General features: G+C 29.0%; 1 protein-coding gene across 4 annotated transcripts in view; it reads left to right on the top strand.

Moving 5' to 3' along the window:
- The first annotated feature begins 6,503 nt into the window (after positions 1–6,503).
- LOC136982920 (sorting nexin-16-like) overlaps positions 6,504–23,579 on the top strand; it is a 32,876-nt gene continuing 15,800 nt past the window's right edge. Inside the window, exons 1-3 of one of the 4 annotated variants that reach the window (XM_067279491.1) lie at positions 6,504–6,695; positions 7,566–7,638; positions 16,341–16,761. In XM_067279491.1, coding sequence (XP_067135592.1) covers positions 7,583–7,638; positions 16,341–16,761 — 477 coding nt within the window. In that variant the 5' untranslated portion in view covers positions 6,504–6,695; positions 7,566–7,582. Of the gene's footprint in view, positions 6,696–7,565; positions 7,639–7,929; positions 8,246–14,384; positions 14,456–16,340; positions 16,762–23,579 lie in introns of those variants that run through there. The other 3 variants (XM_067279492.1, XM_067279493.1, XM_067279494.1) reach the window with 3 other exon arrangements.

Raw genomic sequence — 23,579 nt, 5'->3', positions numbered from 1 at the left:
AGACGACAAGATGCTAACAAGTAAATGTTATGTTTGTGACGTACATTTTGCGAGTAGATTTATTTTAAAAACCTACTCCCATGTTATAAATGGAGAGAAAGTAGAAATTCCACGAGATCGCTGGGCATTAACGTCAGATGCATATCCATCAAACTTCCCTAATTGTCCTAAGTACATTAGTAAGTCTGTACCTCAAAAACGATCAACGCGATGTCTCACAAGAAATGAAGAACCATCTACGAAGAGATACCGAAAAGTCAATACCAAAGGTAAATATTTATATGTTTTTTATGTAATCTTAATCCTTAGTGAGCCATGTAACTTTTTGCCCTTGCCTGAGTTGCAGTGGGTCTCTCGGACCCTGTGTTTTAATATAAATTTTTCGATTGGAAGCTTAAGACATCTAGTCTAAGTAAAATCAAATAAAAAGAAAACGTTCTAATCTCATGTTGATCGGGCCGAAAAGTTGAAAAAATATAAATTTTTTCAGTATTTTTAAGGAACATTTTATATTTAAAAAATGCTAACTAAAGATTGAGCTGGGTTTGTGAGACCCACTGTGATTCACTGAGGGCTATCTCTCTGTGGCCTAACTTTCCTTATAAATACTTTAAGATTAATTGTCTGATTTTTTTAATATTTTTTTATCAATCATTAGATTTGCATGATACACACTCCCAAGTAACAACTGTAGAAAATGAAATAGAAGAACCCTCCACATCTGAAGCAGCAACTACACAGCATCCTGAGCTGTTATATGTCAATAAAATCTCTGCTTTGCAGTCTGAATTGTTAAAAGTCAAAGAGGATTTGTATCGGTGCAGAAAGCAAAAGATGATCTATAGGAAGAAACTGAAAACTCTTCAAACAGAAAATCTCAAGCTTCATCAAGAAAATGCTGAACTTAAAATAAAACAGTTGTCAGCTGATAAACTTGATTCCTTACCACCGAGACAGAAACTTGTAATAGAGCACATGCTGAAAGCATGCCATATAAAATGCAAAAAGGGTATGAGATATGACATTAATTGGTTACTTGACTGTTTGCTTTTAAAAATTAGGTCACCATCTGTCTATGAATTTTTGAGAAATAATGATTACTTGCCTTTACCTTGTCAGTCTACACTGCATCAATATATCAGAGGCATTAATGCCAAATTTGAATTTGACGAAGATCTTTTTGTTATTTTAAAGTCAAAATTGGAGACTATTCCACAAACAGAATGCCAGGGAGTTTTAATTTTTGATGAAATTACACTTCAAAAACATATAGAACTTTCAAAAGCTACTGGTGAAATGATTGGACTTGTTGATTGTGGTGATAATTCTGTGTTGCCACAGAGTGAATTTACAGCAGGTGATCATGGCCTAGTGTTTATGTTCAGACCTCACTTTGCTAGTTGGGTACAATGTATTGGCACATTCTGTTCAAAAAGCTCTGTCCCAGGTTCTACTATTGCAAAACTTATTTTGCAAGCAATTATTCATTTAGAGCAGTGTGGTATAATAGTCAATGCAATAGTTTGTGATGGTGCCAGCACAAACAAAGCAGCTTTAAAAGCTCTAGGAATTTGTGCAGACACAAATAATATACAATGCTCATTTACAAATCCTGCTGCAGATAGACAAGTACTGGCAATTATTGATGTACCACATATTTTAAAATGTATACGAAACAATCTTTTGAAAAGTAGATACTTTCAGGTAAAACTAAGAAAATAAAGTGTTTTCACCTAATTTATAATATAAGCCATTGCATTATTCTTCATTTTTACTTTTAGTTTCCTGAAGGAAGGGTAGAATTACAGCATTTTAAAGCAGTTGTTGATGAAGATTCCAAATTACCAAAGGGATTAAAGGCATGTCCCAAAGTAACTGAAATACATGTTAATCCCAATAACTTCCAGAGAATGAGTGTATTGCTGGCAGCTCAAGTAACACTTTTTTTTTTTTACTTATATAATCTGATTTGATAAGAATACTTTTATTTATCTCATTTCTTTATAGATATTTAGTAATACTTTTGCTGATGCTATGCTGTTTTATAAACAGCGTGAGGTTGCTAGCCTAAAGAATGCAAATGTTACAATAAGTTTCATACGTCGCATCAATGCTCTTTTTGATGCTTTAAATCGCAGATTGCCACAGGATGGAATCAGACATGATTCAAATGATCTCAAGGTAAAATAGTAATGATTCACTAGGAAAAACTATAAATGTTTTAATAAACAACTTTTTTAAAATAGGTTATTGAAGAATCTCTAGAATGGTTAAATAGATGGGAAACATTCAGATTACAGATTGAAAACAGTGATCAAAAGGGATTTTTGAGCCACCAGACAGCAGAAAATCTACGCTTGACGCTAACTAGTATCTCAGCACTCATTAAACAATTGCTTCCAAACTCATATTATATCTTGACAGCTCACTTTAATCAGGATCCATTAGAGGTAAAACTGACTTAGTGTAATGATTATATAATCTTGTATTAAACTCTTAACTTATGTTTTCTTTTCAATTAGCGTTTCTTTGGAATGATAAGACAAGGAAGTGGAAGCAATTCTCATCCCACAACAGTACAGTTCTTATACCTGTATAGACTGATAACTGTGTACAGTTTGGTTCGTCCTCCCAAACGAGCATCAGTTCAAACTGATCCCGGATCTTCCCTTGTTACTTTAAAAAATCTTCTTCAGAGTCATAAAAAACCATTTAAGGAAGTTCAAGAACAATTGGAAGAACATTTACAAAATTTGCTTTGTAATCCAAGACTGCCCTGTGGATCCTACTGATAATGAATTATTAGATCACGATTATTGCGCACCAGAAACATTTAAGTTTATTTTACATTATTTAGGAGGTTACATTGTTCGTTATCTGCTGCCATCACTTGGTTGTGATGAATGCAAAAATATATTAACAGCAAAACCTGAAGACATTTACATTCATCAAATCTCGAGGTGGTTTGTTATATCCAAGCTATAAGCTTTGCCAATTGATGTACTGGGCAGAAAGCAAAGTGTGTGAACAATTAACAAACCCAAACATGAATGTTTATTTTTCAATAATGGATAGTATATTAAATCAGTGTTCTGTTACATTGATGATAGGATGCCACAATGCTGGTCACAAGTCCTACTTGACCTCCAGATTTTTGCACTTTTTTGTTACCTGTCGATTGCATTTTTTCACGCGAACGATTAATCAATCATTTATTTCATCAATTGAAAGTAAAAAACATAGAAAAATTTCTCACTTAAAGTAAATTTTAATAGCGCAAATAATAATAATTATTATTATAATTATGTGTAATATAATTTGTTTGTATGTATAATAAATTTTTAACGTATAATAAATTGGCATAATAGCACAATTTAATAATTGTACTATTATGTCAGTTTTGTTCCTTGTCATTTATTTAACTGAATATCAATCTTTATTAAATAAACATTTCTCAGCGATGGAAGGTGTTTAATGTTTTATTAAGTTTATTTATTTATACATAAACCTGGTTTTGGGTTTAAATAAAAGCCTTTTCATTCTTATAATAAAATTCATAGAAAATTATGAAATCGAACTCGAAGGTTATATAACTTTCAATAAATAAAAAAAATATTCGACCTCATTGCGATGCGATCTAGCGCTCTTGTAGTGATTGCAATGCCCCTGGTGGTAACATTTGTCTCTAGTTGATTTCAACTACTAGCGAAGATAGGAAGTCGAAAGACCAGTTAATCTACCGACTCTGGTTTTAGTAAAGTGGGGATGAAAGATTGGATCGCTGTTACATAAATTTTTCCAGTTCTGGTGGTAGTGATTTTCGATATTTTCCCGTGTATATTTTCATGCGAACGTTTAAAATGTTGATAAATTCGTTTGCCAGTTAGAGAGGGGTGCGGTCTTTTCTTTTGTAGGACACATGTCGGGTTGTTTAGAGTAACGGTTCGGGAGTTTATCTGCTGTAGGAGGTCCGCGTTAGATGGTTCCTCATGATAAAGCCAGTAAGTAGGGTTTGGTTGGGGGGACTCAGTCGTAGTGGTCAGCGGGGAGTCGGCTGACCACATGTCACGTCCGTTCGGTTGGGGAGATTCCATGTATTCCTCCTCCTCCTCCTCCCGACCGCGGCCGCGGGGGGATGTTAACATAAGATTCGTACTTACAGTTTCTTTGATCACTGGTTATCTTTCGAATTTGCGACGATATCCAATATAAAAATTTAATTTTAGTAAACTTTTAACGGTTCGGTTCGATTCGGTCCGGTCCTAGAACACCTGCCGACACGCTACTCGTTTAACATCACACCATTTAGGGGCGATATCGGGAACAAACTTTGATATAATAGAAAGCCGTTGTCGATTCGATCAATTCCAGTTCAACAAATACGGAAATTCGCGACTCCTAACGGCCAAGACCAAAAAAAAAAAACTTTCCTTCAGTGCCACCTTGCAGTGCCACCTTGTGGAAGAACTGATACGAGCTGAATCACAGTTTGAAGTTTCTTGCATAATGTATGATGTTCTTTTTTACACTTTCTACGCTTTTTTTTATAGTCTTTGGACGCTGCTGACTGCCATTAACAAACAAACCAAACTATAACGATTTGAACGATCTAGTGAATTATTATGAGATTAATTTTTCTCTCTCACTTGTCAGTGTGAATGAAGCAGGCCCACCGTAAGCGGGCGTGCAAGGCGTGCACCGCACGCAGGCGGCACGTCCAGGGGCGGCAAATTGGTATTGCTGGCAAGCTCAGCGTAGGTAGTCGTAGTTAAACAGGGACGGCATAATCGGTATTGCACACGGGCGCTCAAACAACTAGCGGCGCTGCTGGAATGAAATAATGCTTCAGTCGTTTGTCGCTGCAATTATACTCAATAGGATAAAACGAATAAAGGGACACGCGTTGAGGAAATCCTTTGAGGAATAACTGCGCAGGCCTGACCTTGAGGAATTCCTGTTAGTGTGTGAAGGAAAACAGTTACAGGCCACCGGAGTAGAAACGAAAAACCATTTGATTTTCCGAACGTAGAACGTAAGGAAACGAACGACCGAAACGTGTGTGTCGTCGTTTCCGTTCAGTTGTGAGGCTGCTGATTAAGAACAATATCCTGGGAATGTTTAGAAAAATTTTTAAAGATTTACGAGAAAATTTTAAGGTGAGCCATGCCTTTGGAATGTTAAAAGTAAAGATTATCATGACAGAAACAAAAAAGAAGTTGCTTTATTTACGTTTAATTGAAAAACTGAAGGACATTGAGCCAAATGCTGACAATCAAAGTATTGTAAAAAATTAATAGCGTCAGAAGTGCACATAGGAAGGAAATTAAGAAAATCAAAGCATCAGTCAAGTCAGGATCAGGAACTGATGAGGTATGTGAACCAAAGTTGTGGTATTTCAAATTATTAACTTCTGCCTGTTGCCAAATACCTTAAGGTTACGTAAGCCTCTCATGGAGTGAAATTACTGCTCCCATTACAGTATTTTGATTTTTTTTATGATTGGTTAAACCAATCATAACAAATTTAAATACGTTTCTTCGTCCATTCTCAAATAGTTGTGCCAATCTTTAGGTACTAACTTCAATTCTGAGATCAGGTTTACATGGGAATACGACCTCTTTTTTTAGCCACTTTTTACACCATAGACTTCTACGCACATGTTTTTTCCACGAGTTTTAATACAGTTTGTTGCCAATAAACATCCAAGAACAACCAGTACGTCGTCATCAGACGCCATGACCGACTAACTGAGAGATTTTCCTCCTCGTGTGTAGGCGATAGGAAATTCTAAATTTCTTCAAGGCCAGGTCTCAAAGGATTTCCTTAACCTGTGTGGGAGCCCCTTTAGCTGGACAATTTCTCGTCGCGTCGCCGAAAGTTGCGACGTGCATTTGATAGCTAGTGCGACAAATTATTAGCGATTATGATTATCGCAATTTTGTTGTCTATTCTCGCAAATCGCTGGCTACGCGAAACCGCCTTTAGCGTTAAAAAAATATTCTGATTGAACTGATTAAAAATTCTTTCAGTGGGAGGAGTCAAGTATTGGTTAGAAATGAATTCAGGGTCGCATAGTATCTAGACTTAACAAGAATTCTGTGTTAATGAATGCGGCTTAGGATTACTCGTTAGGTTTTTTAACGTCATTATCCCTAACCAGTTTTTGCTTTCAACAGTATAGCGGTTGACACACTAAATATTCTAGTCACTGTAGTAAAGCCATCAAAAACATTGGACATAATTTAACAAGCGATTTATAAGTTGTTATTTTTCTACGTTTGAAATAAAATAATGAATAAATAAATTCAAACTAAATATCATTAATTAATTTATTTTTATTCTAAATGAAATAATTTCTATATTTTTAAAATATTATTATTATTTAATTAAAATTTTTATTTTTTATCGTAATAAAAATAATATTTTTCAGATATTATTCAAGATAATATAAATATATTTTAAACGCTTTAAATTTAATTGTTATATATTATAAAAGAGGGCAGCACTGAAACAAAACAAATGCATGGAGCACATTAAAGGAAGGTATTAGGCACGAGTACGCAATGTTATTTTGCTTGTTATAACGTGATATAAATTTATTATTGAATATATTGACTCATGCTGACGCAGGAATGCTCTCTCGTTGTTGTACGTTTATTTTAGGGTAGTTTCTCTTTATAAATGGATAACGATAGGTGAGTATACATTCTGAATCAGCTGATTGTTACTGTTTAGTGATAGTGATAGTTTCAATATACAATTTATTGTTTTTTTTTTTTTTTTTCATTTAATTTATTCATATAAAACTTCTACCTGAAACTTTATGTATAATACTTACATTACTTATTTAATGTACATAATAAAATATGAATAAATATAACAATATTTATTAGAATTTTCATTGAAAACTTTCAATAGATTTTATAATTAACACATATAATTTCTATGGTTGTAGTTAGTAACCAGTTTGTCTTTTAGAATAGAACTAGCATTACTAATTAGGCATTAATTGTACAAAAATTAAACTTTAATTATTTTAAATTGCTGTTTAATATTGTCTTTGTGTTTTTAATATATAAATGTTTTAAATTTATATGACAGATAAGCTAACTTTATCAAATTACTCTAGGCGAATTTCATTACATTGTAATTCTTCTATTTAAACTTTAAAAATAAAATATCATATCTCAACTATTTAATAATCTAAAATTATTAAAAATTTTAGGTTTGTTTTAACAGCAATTATTTCTAAAATGTAGCAGCACATAAATTCACATTATTATTATTTTGAATTAAACTTTTAAGTATTGTTTTATATTGTATATAACATAGAATATGAACCTAGGAATCTTCTAGTAAATCAGATAACATTATATATTATTATAACAATCATTATTTTAATTTATTTTTTTTTGAGTCTATTGTTTTGGAATAGCAATCATGTGTAATGACAGACTTAATAAACTAATCATTTCAGTAAACTACTAACATATAATTTATCCAATAAAATTATTCAATTCACTAAACATGACCCATAAACATTAACTTGGTTTTGGATTACTAAGGTCATTTAACTGATGCTATGGGTTCTGCACAATCAACAGATTTTTGGCAGTTATTCACCTTGAATGATTTCAGGTATGATAGCATTATTATTTTTCTTTTTTTTAAAAAATATCTTAATAATATAGGAGCAAAATATTTTTCATGTTTTAATCACCTGGATAAATTTAAGGTAAGATTAATTAACCATTAAAAATACATTAATAGTAATTATTAAATGTTCATATCTATTTTCTGATTACCTGAAATAAATGTTATTTTTATCACTTAAGATTTATATGTTTAAACAACACTATCACTACTAATAGAATAATTCTTAAACATACTGTATATAATTTTATCATTAACCTATTTATAATTCTATAATAATTATTTATAGAAAACGTTGTCTAGTAGAATGTAGTAAATTTTTATTAGTAACATATCCCAATAAAACTGCTATAAAACTCAAGAAGTAAGACATAAAGGATTTATTTCAGCTAGCATTAATGATATCTTAAATAACTTGAAAGATGACCGGACTGTCCTAAAGAAAGACTTCTCTGGTCTTTTTTTCTTCCCACATTATTTTCCTTATCTGATTTTGTTTTTTACGTGACATCTCGGTAAAACACATCATCGCGAGGAATTACTGTAGACAGCTAACAGAGGTCATTGTGACTGCAGTAGGAATAGCACTGGAGTAAGTAGGATTATAAATTTTTAAATTTCTCGGTCAGCTTTCCGCCATTAGCAAAATAATTTTCATTTACTTATTAGTAAACTAAAATGTTTTAATTAAGTAATAAGTTTAAGTTATTAAAACTTGCACATAATTAGGAGAGAGAGAGAAAAAAAAGACTTTCCTTCATTCAATATCAGGATTAGGATTCAGTTTCAAATATTTAAGTATTAACCTAAAAAATTGTGATTATTCGTTATCTTTAGGCCATTTCATTTTTAGTATCATAATGAATTAAGCAGTCAGTGTAGACGTTTTAAAAAGTAGACACGTCAAATTGGAGGAAAAAAAAGTGAGTAACGTAAGCGGTAAAAGTAGAAATGTCCTTGAAACAGCGTTACGATGCAGTTGATTTGGTACGAAGTTGGTATCAACAATATGAAAATTTTCCGCTGCAGAAAAATCCTATTTAATTTATAAAAGACATGTTTTAGTAATGTGCAGGAAATAAAAAAAATTCGTGACTAATCATCGCATTGTTGACATCAATTGTATAATTGACCTATTATGTTCTATTTATGAAAAGCTATTCTCTCTGCGTCAAATTTATAAATACACTTAACTATGAAACTTTGCAGTATATATATTTATTCATTTTTCGTGAGTGTGTACATGTACAGTACACGCCTTTTCGTACGGGAAATTTTAGCTTTAAATTGCCATTTTAAATATCTTCAAATTCAAACGAATTTTGATATTTAATTGGCATTTAAATTAATGTTGTTTGTTGATTAGTATTCAGTTTCTGGATATGAAAAATTTTTTTGACATTTTAAAATGTAATATCATTAAATATAAAAAAATAATACCTTGCAAATAAACTGCTGCTTTGTATATAACGAAAAATGATGAGCAATCTCTAATTCAGTAAATATTTAATTTAAAAGTATTTCGTAATTTTCATTTATTTATAACATCAGGATTTTGAGCTTGGATATTTAAATTTGAGTAAGCTTTTAAAAAAAAATTTAAAATTTAAAAATTTAACACTAAACATCATTCGGACTGGCCGACCTCATTGTAGGTCAGTTCCCTTCAAAGGGTCTGAAATGGGTCTTGTTCTCAATGGGCAAATGTCAGGCCATATACAGTAGCATATAGTAGGCTTACAATGATCTCTATCTCATGGTAAATTTAAAGTGTTGATCGATTTTATTTCTAAAAATTACTTATCCCGACAATGTTTTTCAAACTATCAGCTTTAAATTTTATGATAACCAGATAAAATATGTGCGAGGATTTTTAATAAAAATCAAATAATTTACTAATTATCAAAGTTGTACTCCTGATTAAGGAATTCGATACCAATTTCTTGATCAAATTTTAAATTAAATATAGGATAATATTCGTTATAGAATTCTGTTTTTTCCAAATAGTAATAGATGATTATCTTCTATTAAAACAATTAAAAAATTTAAATGTAGTTTAAGTCTTTTGTTGTTGAACTCAGGACAGGATTTACTCACAAGTTACAACTTAGGGCATCACGCTACGAGGCTACTACAACTTAAGGCGTCACGCTTTTAAATTTATTATTTTAATTGACAGAAAAAGGCTTCTTGTATATTATAGCTAAGGGCCATAAGTTTAAATCAGATTCTGGTCGAGTTAAAACGTATGAACGTGAAATATTTTTAGTACCAAATATTCATGATTCTGAGATTGTAGAGATTAAAATTCTTCTTAAGATTAGTTGAAATTTATTGACATTCTAGTATAGAAATAAATGAATTTTTAAATGTCGCAATGTTTTTATGGATTGAAATACAAAAGAATGTTTTAATCTATAATTAAATCTTGTTTTTTAAAGTTATATTTAGTTTTAAAAAATGAAACTAGAATTTATTATTATTATATATATGTTTTAGCTGTTGCATTTAAAATGTATAGCCTATATATTTAATATAAATTTTATAATTTATATTATTATATATTGAATACTATGCATCAGAATATATAAATATACATAAACCAGAATGTTAAAAGTTAGTCAGATTGACATGAGAGTCGACGAAACAATAAATTAACACGACATTGATGAATTTAGAAGAATTTTTGCTTTATATTTTTGTTTTAAAGCATACTTCGTGTATGACGAAAATTATAAATGATAGTTTTCAATTGTTACACGCGAATTCGACTTTCCACAAGTTAATAAACAATATATCATGCCAAAAAATTACAAAATCACTGAAGTCTTTCACAATAGGAAGATGATTATTTATAAGAATGCATTCCCTTTATCGTTACATCGTGATTCGGCTTACGCTCTTCTGAATATCATGTAAATTAAAAACAGTTTCACAAGATAAATGACATCATATAAAATATTTTTTGTATGATTCGAAAATAATACAAACCAATTGTAGGTCCAAAGCAAAGCGATAGACCTATTGTATAAGGAACGAATTCCTGATTTAGGGTTATGAGCGCTGCAGGCTGCTAACATTTTGTGCACCCTTTTTAAAAATCATATTTCCGCCTTTAATGTAAATTATTTTGTAAGTTTGTAATAGGAAATTACACAGTTTTAGTGGAAACTTCATCAACACAATATTTTTTAACAGACCCTCCAAAAACAGGGATTAAACGAAAAATTGTGCGCCTTAGGCTATAGCCTAGTCAGTCTGTTTGGTGATCAGGTAATGTATAGAACTATAGGAGAAATGTAAAAAAACGAAAGCAAATGATCTTGAACGGCCTCTACTAACGTATCAGAATTCTTCTTTTTAAAATGTTAATGTTCATTTCACATTTAAGTTAACCTGTTTTTAAAATTACAAAGGTTTTTAATAAACTTTTATAAATATAATAAAAATAACAGAATTTTAAAATGGTTGTTTATTTTTGGATCAAGGTATTAAACGTAAAACTTGCATTCATATTTATAGTTACGGTTAAAGTAAAGAATATAACTTTATATCAAATTTTGCATTTGTCCTAGTGCTCCATTAATCCCGAACAGGTTTTACGTGTCCTTCAAAGATCTATCTTTCATAAATTTAAAAATAAAGTTCATAAATTTAAAAATAGTAAAGTGTATTCGCATTTTAGTCTCGAAAAAGATTACTTTCTCATTATAGCAGAAACAAACGTTTACAATGATTTATTTCTCTTTTTACTTGCGTTATTTCTATTTTCAATGGCTGACTTATAAGATCTTAATCTTTTCCTGCCGCTCTAATACTATTCTTCGTCACTCGCTCTTCGCTTCAAATCATCCATTCAATGAATGATCGTTCTGTCGATTTTCTTTTATATTTTTCTAGACATTTCCGACAGAAGTTTTTTCATCCCTCATTCTAGTTTCGTTTGAAAATTATTATTGTCTGTTCTTTATTTTATGCCGTAATTTCTATCTTAAATTGTTTCCTTCCTCTGTATTTTTCATCTCATTTTTCTTGTTGGATCCTCTGAAAATTTTTTTTTTAAATTTTGAGCTTTGACCATATAATGTTTTTTTAAATTGTAAATTATTATAATTTTCAGCTATTTTATCTTATGCAATTTTTATTAGCTCTAACAATAGATTTAACTTCCCCCGGTCGACTGGAGATGATTGTATGATGAAAGATTTGCATTCGAATTCGATTCGGATTATCATTACAATATATCAGAACATCATCTCCTGTACTTCCCTTGTAGATCCCATTTGTAGAGCGTATTGACTAATTTAAATTCATGAAAGCAGTTCAAATTACTTAGACCAGTAATTTATAGCGGTTGAGATTTGTACTGTCGATGAGTAAGGCGAAAACATCAGTACAGTGTTTGCATTTTTAAAACAAATTTTAATGCTTTCGCCTTACTCATGGACATTACAAATTGACTATGACTATGAAAAATTTAGTTTCAAAATTGATCATTCTATGTAGTTTATTGTGCGTTTGTTATTAAATTATTCACCAAATTGATTATATTATAGAAATTATCTTAGCATATGGTTAGCTGTGATCATTACCTTGAGATTCTGTTAAGAGATTATTTTAATAGCATTTTAAATTATTCTTAATAAGTGATATTAGTTTAGTGTAGCTTTTTTTTAATTATTGAATTTAATGACTTCGACTAGCGTAGTAAACTATTTTAAATTGATTGATTGGGATGAAAAATTTAGTTTCAAGATTTATATTTTCATTTTCGAATATTAAAACAGAAACATTGAAATTAAAAAATGAAATTAATATGTAATGGTATGTATTGAATTTTAATTGAAACAGTCGAAAATATGTCGTCATTGAAAGTGGTATATATATTTCGCATTATATATAAACAAACATTTAAAGAAGATTAAAAGTAATTTAAATGTAAAATTTATGCGAAAAATTATTGCGCTTCGAACCGGAAATAGGTCTAATAATTATCTTATATAAATCATTTCATATATTTCAATTCCAATACTCTATTGTTTGCCAGAATTTTGTAGTATCGCTTGAAAAATTTTTCATTCATATTTTCTGTTTCAATATTTCCCCTCCAGCAAATAATTACGTCGATCAGATATTACGTTAACGGCCCTCATAGTAAATCTAATCTTTTCTACAGGAAAAAGATTTAAACACACACTTTGTTTTTTACCCCATTATGGCTTCTGACACAAATATTGTCCTCTTAATGCTCATAGGGCGGAAAGTTTAAATAAATAAATAATTCAGGTTAGTGCAACACTGGAATTTTCAGGATTTTTATAACGTAACGTTCTCATAAATGCAATTAAATAACTAAGAGTTTTGTATTTCAGGAACATCATTGAAATGATAGATTTCTAGAAACAGTGTTAAGAACAATATTATTTCAGAAATTATATATGAAACTTCTCATATAATTCGTTGGTATCTTGTTCACTCTTCGCATTTTACAGATAACATTATCTTTTATGGCATTCATTTCATTCTGTAGAAATCGGAATTGCCAAAAATGCGTGAAAGTCAATGGCGCGCTCAAAATTTAATCTTGATGGAGCCGAGAACGGATAAAAATTTTTTAATGAGAATTCAATAAAATACCCACTTTATATGACCGCCAATTCATGAGTAATAGAAGACACGACATAATACAGTATAAATAAAAATTAATTTTAATTAAGAAAAAAATTTTGGAGAATTTACTAGTGTTGTTTTCCTTTTACTTTGGGGATGTCAGTTTCCTTGGCTCCCCGTTGGTTCCGCCACTAGTGAAAGTAATCATTTCTTCCCACAGACTTCATTACTAAAGTTAGAAACACAAAATCTTTCATTCGACTATGAATTAAAATTCTAGTATTTAAGATTATGACATAAAATCGAACTCAAGAACTGTACGATGATTATACCACGGCAAAAAACACAAACTTATACGAAGATTTCGCAGAAACTGTAATTTTAATTCGTAACTTTGTTATGTTTAAGCTAAATTTTCAGTTCCTTATACATTTAAATATAAGCATGTAATTGTTAATATTTTATTAAACTAGTAAGGAATGTTAAAATTGATTTAATATTACTAGAAATTATATTAGTTGTTAAATCGTAACTTAAACTGTGTGTGTTTACGATTTTTGTTAGAGAAACAACCATTTTATTATTATTATTATTGCATCGATGTCGTATTTATAATGAAATGCAAAGTATTGATGAGAAATAATATTTTTTTCGAGTTTTCCTTAGAATTTTGTGTCTTAAACTAATCAAGTAATTCTTATCGTGTTAGTGTACGGAAGATTTTAATGTATGCTATAATTATTAATTAACAAACAGTGCACAGATAGTCATTTAATATTTTTTATACTGTAGAAAAATGAATTTGAATAATTCGTCGAGCTTAATTTTAAAAATGGGTTTCTGGTTACTATATAGACGTTGTTTCAGAAAAAGTGTGTTTGTTTTAATTTTTATTTATGTATACATATACTGTATATACTTTTGGGCGGTATTTATTTGCTTCAAGAAACAAAATGTTGAACAGACGGGAGTTGACATGCAAAACAACCCTTCAAGGACGACAAGTTAATGAAGAAAGAAACGAAGCAGGTCGATGTAATCGGTCTGTTTAGTTTGACATTGGCGTCTGTTACATCTGTTAAATTTGGCACATTTTTTAAATATAAATTTAAAAAAAATATATATATATATATATATATATATATACTGGAGTTTGGTTATTTCTGTGATAATTAAGAAGGATTACCGATAGGTAAATAATAATTAAACAGTTGGTTATATTTAATAGATATTTTAAAATGTAAATTAGTCATAATTATAATTTAACTTCGAAATATACTAATATAATGATCTGTTAAGCACGGTTTAAGGTATTTGAATTAATATAAAATTTTAAATTGTTGTTCATAATTTAAAGTAGTAAACTCACTTTGCATGTTGCATGAGATCTTTTCGAATGTCAAATAATAATTTATTAATCTTAAATACGAGTAAATTCGAATTTGGATAGTAGTTATTCTCTAAGAGAATAAACCGAAGTTAATAACAGTTCGGTTAAATCTCTATTTATTTAACTATAACCCAAAACTATAATTAGCATATTTTTCTTCGGGCGTTTAAAGTATAATGCTGAATAAAACTTTGCAAAAACACGTTATCAGCCAGAATTTATGATGATACAAAACTGTTTATCAGTATGTGTTTGATATCTTTTAGTAAGAACAGTCTTCGAGAAGAAGAAAAAATTTGAAATTGTTAAAGTTTCATCGAATTTTATAATTCTAACGTGACTTATAATTATTTTAAATACAACTTCTACCAGTGGAAATTATTAAAATACGAAAAATTGTAGAAAATGTTTCTCAAGAAATAAGTTCTCAAGAAATCTTTCAAGTTTTTTCGACTTACACAGCTAGGATTCTTTAAAGCATTAATAAAAGATAATTCAGCTTTGGTAAATACATTTTGAGTAACATCGAAGAAATAGTTTTTATATTCAAACCTTTGCATATTGCATTTTGTTTAAAAACATTCATATGATGATCAAAATTTTCTAATACAAAATCGAATGAGGTACAGATAACCTCATGCTAATGAATTTTTATTTTTCAATAATTCTTATTCTGAATATTATTGTTTTTACTTATCAACAAAACAACAACAAAAGTTTGATATACAGTATATGTATATATATCAGAGCATCATTTGTTGTTCGCTTTAGAATGACAGTTAAAAGGGTCAGTTTAATCAGTTATTTTTTTTTTTTTTTTTTTTTCTTACGTTAGCTACGCAATCTTTGTGTGAAGCTGGTTTGTCGATGACTAAAAGTTGCCGACGTTAGATTTAGAATATGCTAAATTCAATTATTTCCAAAAAATAAATTATGTGTTTTCCGATATAATATTAATAAATATGCAAAATATCCAAAAAATTCTAAAGCATTCTAGTTGTAAGCAATAGAGCAGAGGGTTTTTAACTTGCGAATAGTGTTCCTTAGGAAAGTAAATTTTACTCGTATCATTAAACTCATCACTTAAATTTCTGCGAGAGCTTTCTTCCATTTTATTTACACGACTTATCTTATTTTTTATTATCAAAAAAGTTAGCTGCTAGACGTACAATTTTACAATAGTATACATTCCAATATTTTCTGTAATTCTGTTAAATTTTTCTTTAAAATTTCTTTATTCAATATCAAAATGTTTGTAGTTCGGAAACCGTACCTGTCAATTAAATTCAAGTAATTTGTCAATAATTTCCTACAAACATTAGATTCTACGTTTCTCTTCTGAGTCAAGGATCTAGTTAAGAAGTTAATAGGTCCCCATAAAAAATATTTTTTATTGGGCATGATGAAACTTGTGCGCGCACTTAAAAGTTTAGATAGATAGTTTGAACTAAAATACATTTTTGAAAAAGAATCTTCGAAGTAAAAAAAAAGTATCAAAAAGGTGCTTATTTAGAATGAAAGTACTGTACATTTACTATAAAGCATTCCAATTACGTTCAATTATAAGCTGTTTTGAGGTACACGAAGTCATTAATAATGTTATGTTTATACAGTATATATTCTTTAAACGTTCAATAAAATTATCATTTTACACTTAGAGAAAGTTTAAAAAATGATTTATTTTCAGAACAAAGCATCAAGTTTTGGATGAAATAGCTAATAAAGATTCAGGCAAATATATCAACTATATGAAAAACAAACGAGCATTAAATGCCACCATAACCTGCAGTAATATTGATTCATGGACTATTGCTGACAATGATTCTTTGGAAAGTGAAGATGGGGCTCTTCAACCAATTCATTCCCAGTCTCCCTGCGAAAGTAATGTAGAATCTCCATTAAAGAATGATATGGGAAGCAGACTAAGTTGTGCAAGTCTCCAATCCTATCGTACATACAATGATAGCTGTAGCAATTCTGATTCTGACTCTACTTCTAATCCTTTACAACCCATATTTACAAATTCAACGAATGAAACATGTACAAATTTAGAATATAAATTACCAATTGTTGGATATGAAGTGATGGAGGAACGGACTAGATTTACAGTAAGTGAATTATTTAAATATTATTTTAATATTACACGAAATTTTATTAAATATAAATTATGTGCACGAGAATAATTTTTCTAATTTAGCACTCAGTTGCGAATATTTTGTGTGTGTGTGTGTAATAATGCATTAACAGCATTATTCGGTTGTTAATCGTATACTATAACCGGAAAGTTAGTTTGCATAAATGATTTTTCAGAAGTTCTCATTTTTATCAGTATTATTAGGTTGTGGCGGACGTTTTCATCGCGAAAACGTGAACGTCGGACGTTCAGCGCCCCCATCCTGTAAGCCTAGAAGTTTGACAATGACGTTTGGAACGTCAGCGGAATCATGCTGGACGTTCCAAACGTCATTGTCAAACTTCTAGACTTACAGGATGGGGGGCGCTGAACGTCCGACGTTCACGTTTTCGCGATGAAAACGTCCGCCACAACCCCTCTATTATATCACTGGTTCCATTTACGGAATGACTTGCAACGGAGTTATCAATTATGGATGAAGATTTTTAACTATTTATGAAAAATCATAAGGGTGAGAAATGTAAGACTCATGAAAATTATTACCGATCAAATTTGAATCTAGGGTGGACAATCTAGTCATTGTGAATCACCAGGAATTAGATTCTTGGTGATTTCAGAATGATCAGATTTCCACGCATTAAGGATTTTCTATTACTACTAGCAGTCTGGATTTGAACTTGATCTGTACATTCGAGAATTTCAAGATTCATTTAAATGGAAATAAAATTGAACGTTTTTTTAAATCTGTACTTTATTTTATTCTTTCTTCGGCGATTTTATCTTATTTCGACCTATTCACAATTGCATTAGCCAATAGGTGTTTTTTTTTTTTTGTTTTGAGTGACATTAACACAAGCAAACTCCCTTGTATATATTAGAATTTAAGTGGATTGCTCGTCTTTTGTATTTTTGAATGAAAGAAATTATCATATATTTATTGATTTGTATAAGTAGTAAGATGCAATTGTGTTTCAATTAAAATACGATTTCTATTATTTATAATAGAAAATTGAATTATTTTTTGCAAAAAATATTTCAGTTAGAAATTATCAATTCATTTAAATTGAGTCGGATCAGATTCGATTCAGGCCTTCTACGATGGTTATGATAATAAAAAAATATTATTGTTATTTTAAGAGATTGTAGCCGAATTATTTAATACGCGAAGTATAACAAACAAAAAATATCCGGTTTCTTGACTACCAATTTGTTTTTTTTTTAATATTTCAAACATGTTTTCCATTTTTTTAACGTTAAAACTATTACAAAATAAAATGGCCTCATGAAAACTGTTTACAATAAATTCAAAAAGTTAATATTTCTTAAGAATGTAGTACTAACTTTAAAAATGTCTTTTGAAATGTTTTCCAGATTAAATTTGTATATTAAAAATTAGTTGGAAAATAGAATAGAGGACAATATGAATAATGAAGGTTCGGTAGACACTTTTTAAAATTTATACTCCAATTATTTTTTGCTGATAATAACTGAAAACAATTTGCAACGAATAATGAAAAAAAAATCATCTAATTGGCAATCTCCATTTAAATATTTAATATTTTCATATTTTATTGACTATAATTTAGCATTAATTTTGCATTATTAACGTCGTTAATTATCATTTACGAATTATTTCGGACTGTATAAATGATTGCAATTCAAATTATTTTAATTAATAATGTATATGTCTAAAGTCATAAAATTTTTATACTTTTAATTTTATAAAATTAAATACATTTTGTATAAAGATAAATGATACTGATCTGTTTTTGTGTTCATAACTTTAAAATATTTTGTTAGTAATTAAAGTATTCATATCCAATATAATTTATTGATCTATAAATTAAAATTAGCTAGTTGTAATTTCAAATGTTGTACTCTTATCTAATCATCTGACTAATCATTACTAATATCAAATGAACGTGGCTCTTACGAGATTCAATCCCTATAATACTTATTTTTCACCTTATTATGTTTATGTAGACACGTAATCTATCTTCAAATTTCGAAGAAAATAAGAATCTCATATTTTCGTTAAAAATGTACTGAAATATTGCCAGTAAAATAATAAATTTATTATTTGAACCTGTATTTAGATATTAGTCATTGGACCTTAGATAATGATTGTGATTTTATATCTATTGTACAGTAATTTTTTATAAACAATCTTCGATAATGAGCTTCATAATCAATACATAGGTATTTAAACAGCCTTTTTATATCTGTCCAAATTATTTTGGAATCCTAAACACGAATTAACCGTTTCTTGTTCTGAAATGTTTAAAAATCTTTAAATCTATGAGGTGGCCTGGTAGTAAAGGTCTTGTTCCTCACTACCAGGCCACTTCATTGTGGTCCTGGCCGAACACGCGATGGGATTGATGAAAAGGTCCTCTTAGGCCCACAAGGCGAAAAGAGTAACAACTCATCGTTTTTTTAATTGTCCGTATTTTCTCAAACTTTAATATTAACGGTTGACAAGTAGTCGTGCCCATCAGTGGCAGAGTGGATAAACCACCGAACACTGGTAGTGGATGATGGACTGGCTACATGGGTTTTCCGGGTTTTCTTTACGTTAGTAACACCTAAATAGGGGCCAGTTTCCCATAAAAGACATTCTTTGGAGGCATTCCCCCCTTAGGCAGAACGCCCATGTGTCGTGCTACCGTAAAGACAAGTAGTCCTTTTCCGACAATTTTCTAGCCATATTTAGAAGTACTCGTTAAAACTCGTAGACAACTCGTGACGATCAAATTATGTAGTCGGAGAAGTCGGAAAAATGCTGTCTTAGGTTAGGTCGGCGAAATTTTGACATTTGACGTCATTAAATCTTTCGTACGTCATGACTTGATTGATTGTCACATGATATACTCTTCTAACTGTAATTCATATACTGAAGAACATGTATTGTTCGTTGGAACAACTGCGATAAATTATGGCGATTCATTATGAGAAAGTTTTTTAATAATTTGAACTAGCTTCTAATTAAAATCGCCTATATTTCTTACAATTCCTTAATGCTAAAACAGAAATAATTTAAGTCACAAATTGTACTCGGTGATTAAGAAATGAATGAGCTAAAATTCTATTTTATGCTTTTTTCGTAATGAAAATGGGTAATAATTTACAATTTATACAACTTAAAATCATAATTTATTATTCAAAATACGAAAAAGTTTTTAGATAGAAAATATAAAGGAAACGAGAATTTGACGAAGTGAATATTTAAGTGTATGTATATATAACGACAGTGACAGTAGACAATATGTAATTTGTAAATTTAACTTTTTTTTCTAAATAAACACGTTTAATTATTATCATTTTTAATGTAAAAATAGAAGCAATTAAAACAATTATAATAACTGAATTAAAATCTTAAAATCCTAATGAACTATCTCAGCTTGATAACACCATGCAGATCATTTAATATGTATCTGGGAAGTTGCCTCACAGGTTGATAAACTCATTTAGCAACGCTTTCATTCGAATCAATAATGCTGACAAAAGAAACGAAACTATAGCAAAATATTGTAAAAGTATAAAAATTTACAATTTGATTATACAATGCGAACATTCCTAGATATTTATGAACAGTGTTTAATAAAATAATCGGCGATGCTTAGTTTAGTTAAAGCTTACAGTAATATTACATAAATTTGTAATAAAATGTAATTCGCTATCGTCCTCAGAAAATTTGCCAAATATCATTCATTCTTATTTGAAGGGTGAAGCAATAACCATAATAATCTGTATTGTAGATGGAGAAATTCGAAAAATCCCAATATAATCATCTGTTTATCGTAATTTTGATTATTTGAAATTATGAAAATGAAATTTGTTTAATGAAAGAGAACTACTTTTAAATCAATTTGACTTAAATATTCTTCAAATTTAACGAGCACGATTAAAATAAAAGTCTTTATTACGTTGAAACTTGAACAAGTTAGTTGTAAAGGGATCCTAATTGCTTGAAATTATTTAAGTTTCTAATTTTGGAAATTGAAATTACTTGCATTAAATAGATTATTTTGTAATGCATGACGTCAATCTAAATTTAGGCGTCATTAGATAATCAATTAAAGTACATTATTATGTTTTTAAGTTTACAATTGTTCGTTTAAAAGGGATAGAAACTTTACAAAAGCGAATGTATAACATATATATTGCATTTGATTTTTCCCTTACCATAAAAATTCCGATTAAACCTTTATTAAATTTTCTTTGCTCATTGAAATTGCAAAAAAATTTTATTATGGGCTTTTAATTTCTTATTAATATGTGAAATTAGTAAAGCTATAAAGAAGGTAAAATTAATATTCAAATAATTTTGTATAAAATCACATGTAGGTGACGGGAATCTAATTTTGCATGATTTTTGTTTTAATTCGCAGTTTATTGCTGAATCTATAACAGCGAATTAATTACTACTACTTAAATTTATATTTCACCAAACTTTAATTAAATATTTCGATTATTGATGTACAATTTTATATAATAAGTCATTATTACAGTATTTGTATTATAAATTTCTGCTAAATTTTCTAATTTTTCAAACCTATTTTGATGAAAAACTAACGAAAGAATATATTACTAATCTTCCATTTATAATTTAATAAATTTTAGTTTTAGAAATTATTTATCAAAAACAATAAATTAAAAACAAAATTTTGAATTTTTTAATTTATTGTCGTTTCAAGTAAAAGTCCATTTAATTTTTCACATTTTTTTCATTCTTAATGAATTTAAATGAAATCTTTTCAAATCATTTTATTATTTTTTCCAAATCATGAGATGTGTGAAAAATTAACTTACACAATCTAACAGTTTAAATAGAAGAATAAACTGCGCAATTCTTAATTTTTCTAAATCTATCTGTCTTTATAAAGCAAACAATACATTCATAACCATAAATATTGACAATTTGTAATATTTTCAAGTAATAAAAGGAAAATTTAATAGGCTAATATTGTAATAATAATTGTAAAAAAAAAAGGAAGAAAATGGAAAAGTATCAATTATGAAGTTATATAATTGTTGCTAATATCTTAACGTTTTTTTTTAACCTTTTATATGTCAAATATAAACTTTTATACTCCTTACATAAATAACACTAAGTGAAACTTGTAATTATAAAAGATTGTTTTTTTTTTTTTTTAAGTGACGACCAAATTGACCTTTTTATACATTTTCACCAGTGACAGCGTTGTAAACGAGAATGCAAAAGTTTTCGGCAATATTCAGGGGTCAGCATCAGGCTTCTACAGAAGACTTTCTTCTTTTCTAACCGAACTTTTGGAATTTGGAACATTTTTAATTAAAAAAGAAAACAAGATTCTGGGAAAAAACCTCTTATATGAAAAATGAACGGTTTGTTTTATTTAAATTTTTAAATTAAAAAACGTTCCAAATTTCAAAAATTCCTCAAGAATAATAATTATAAATGATAGTTTTTTTTTTTTTTAACTACATAATAATAAAATCGTTTTTAATGCAAACTAAATGAGTGAATTCCGAAATTTCGTTTTTAGGCAGCATTAAAAGTCGTGCCAAATGATATGATGTATTTACAAGGAAAATATAACTTGTGATAAATTACAAAATTCCTGATTTTGTTTTATACAAATAAGAATTTAATAATTTTGTCTAGTAAATTGCTTTTTTATATATATATGACTAAATTTAAATAAATTTATTATAAAGAATTTATTAAAGAATTATTTATTATTATAAAGAATTATTTTATTATGATATTCATTTTTTTTCTTCTGTAATATATTTGATGTGTTTTGTGGTGCCAAATAATTCATTGCATTACATTATCCACGCAATTATACTATTGAGGTTTTACAAGAGATGGTTATTAATAATCCGAGATTTCATTTAAAAATTTTAATCTAATTTTTCTCTGAAATAGGAACTAAGAAAAGCCCACTTAAGTTTCGAAGAATTGAAGTTAACCAACCATTTTTACTAGAATTTCCTTGTATATCCCAGCCTTGAATTTCTCTCTTAACTTACGCTTTGTAATCATTTATTATATTGTAGTTTTCCTTGTGAAGTAAGACGCAATTCAGCGTAAATTGTTAGATAGATAGAAATCAAAAATTATATATATATATATATATAAACTAATCATTTCAAAGATTAAGTTTAAATACGAAAATTAAATTTATCTATTTTCCGAACATTGCGGCAACATTCACTGACATAAGATGTTTTTGTATGATTAGTATGACAAAATACTAATGAAATTATCTTGAAAAGAAGGATATTGCATACAAGGATAGTTTCGCTAGAATTTTAATGCAATTTATCATTTTATTTTACTTTTGTAATAAATAAATTATGTACTTGACCTTCTTAAGTTTTGAGTTGACCAATTGCTTCATGTGTGTGATATTAATAGACTGTGCCATTTGATCCAAGAATTTATCTTTACCTGTTTTGCAGGATAGATAGGATTACAATTAACGTATTTACTCGCATATAAGGTTTTTATTAATTTTTCACTGTTTCAAAAACCTAGGTCGTCCTACAGGTGCGACCGAAGGATTTTGCGTTTTTGCAATAATTTTTGTGAACCGTGTATTCGAATTTTTTACCGGATGCTCACCCTCTGGTGTTTACAAACAATAAATACTAATAAATACTGTACTTGTACAGTACATACCAGAAATCTCCATTAAATCGAATTTAAAATTTTTTTTTAACCTGAAAAGCTTAGCTAATGAGGAAAATTTCGCAGCAACATTTTTTACTATTTACAGTTTATATAAGTTCTCGCGATTCGTG

Source organism: Centruroides vittatus, unplaced genomic scaffold, assembly GCF_030686945.1.
Source record: "Centruroides vittatus isolate TY-2023 unplaced genomic scaffold, ASM3068694v2 contig_874, whole genome shotgun sequence".
Classification (NCBI taxonomy): Eukaryota; Metazoa; Arthropoda; class Arachnida; order Scorpiones; family Buthidae; genus Centruroides; species Centruroides vittatus.
The sequence above is the reverse complement of the archived record's forward strand: the minus strand, read 5'-3'. Positions and strand labels throughout refer to the sequence as shown.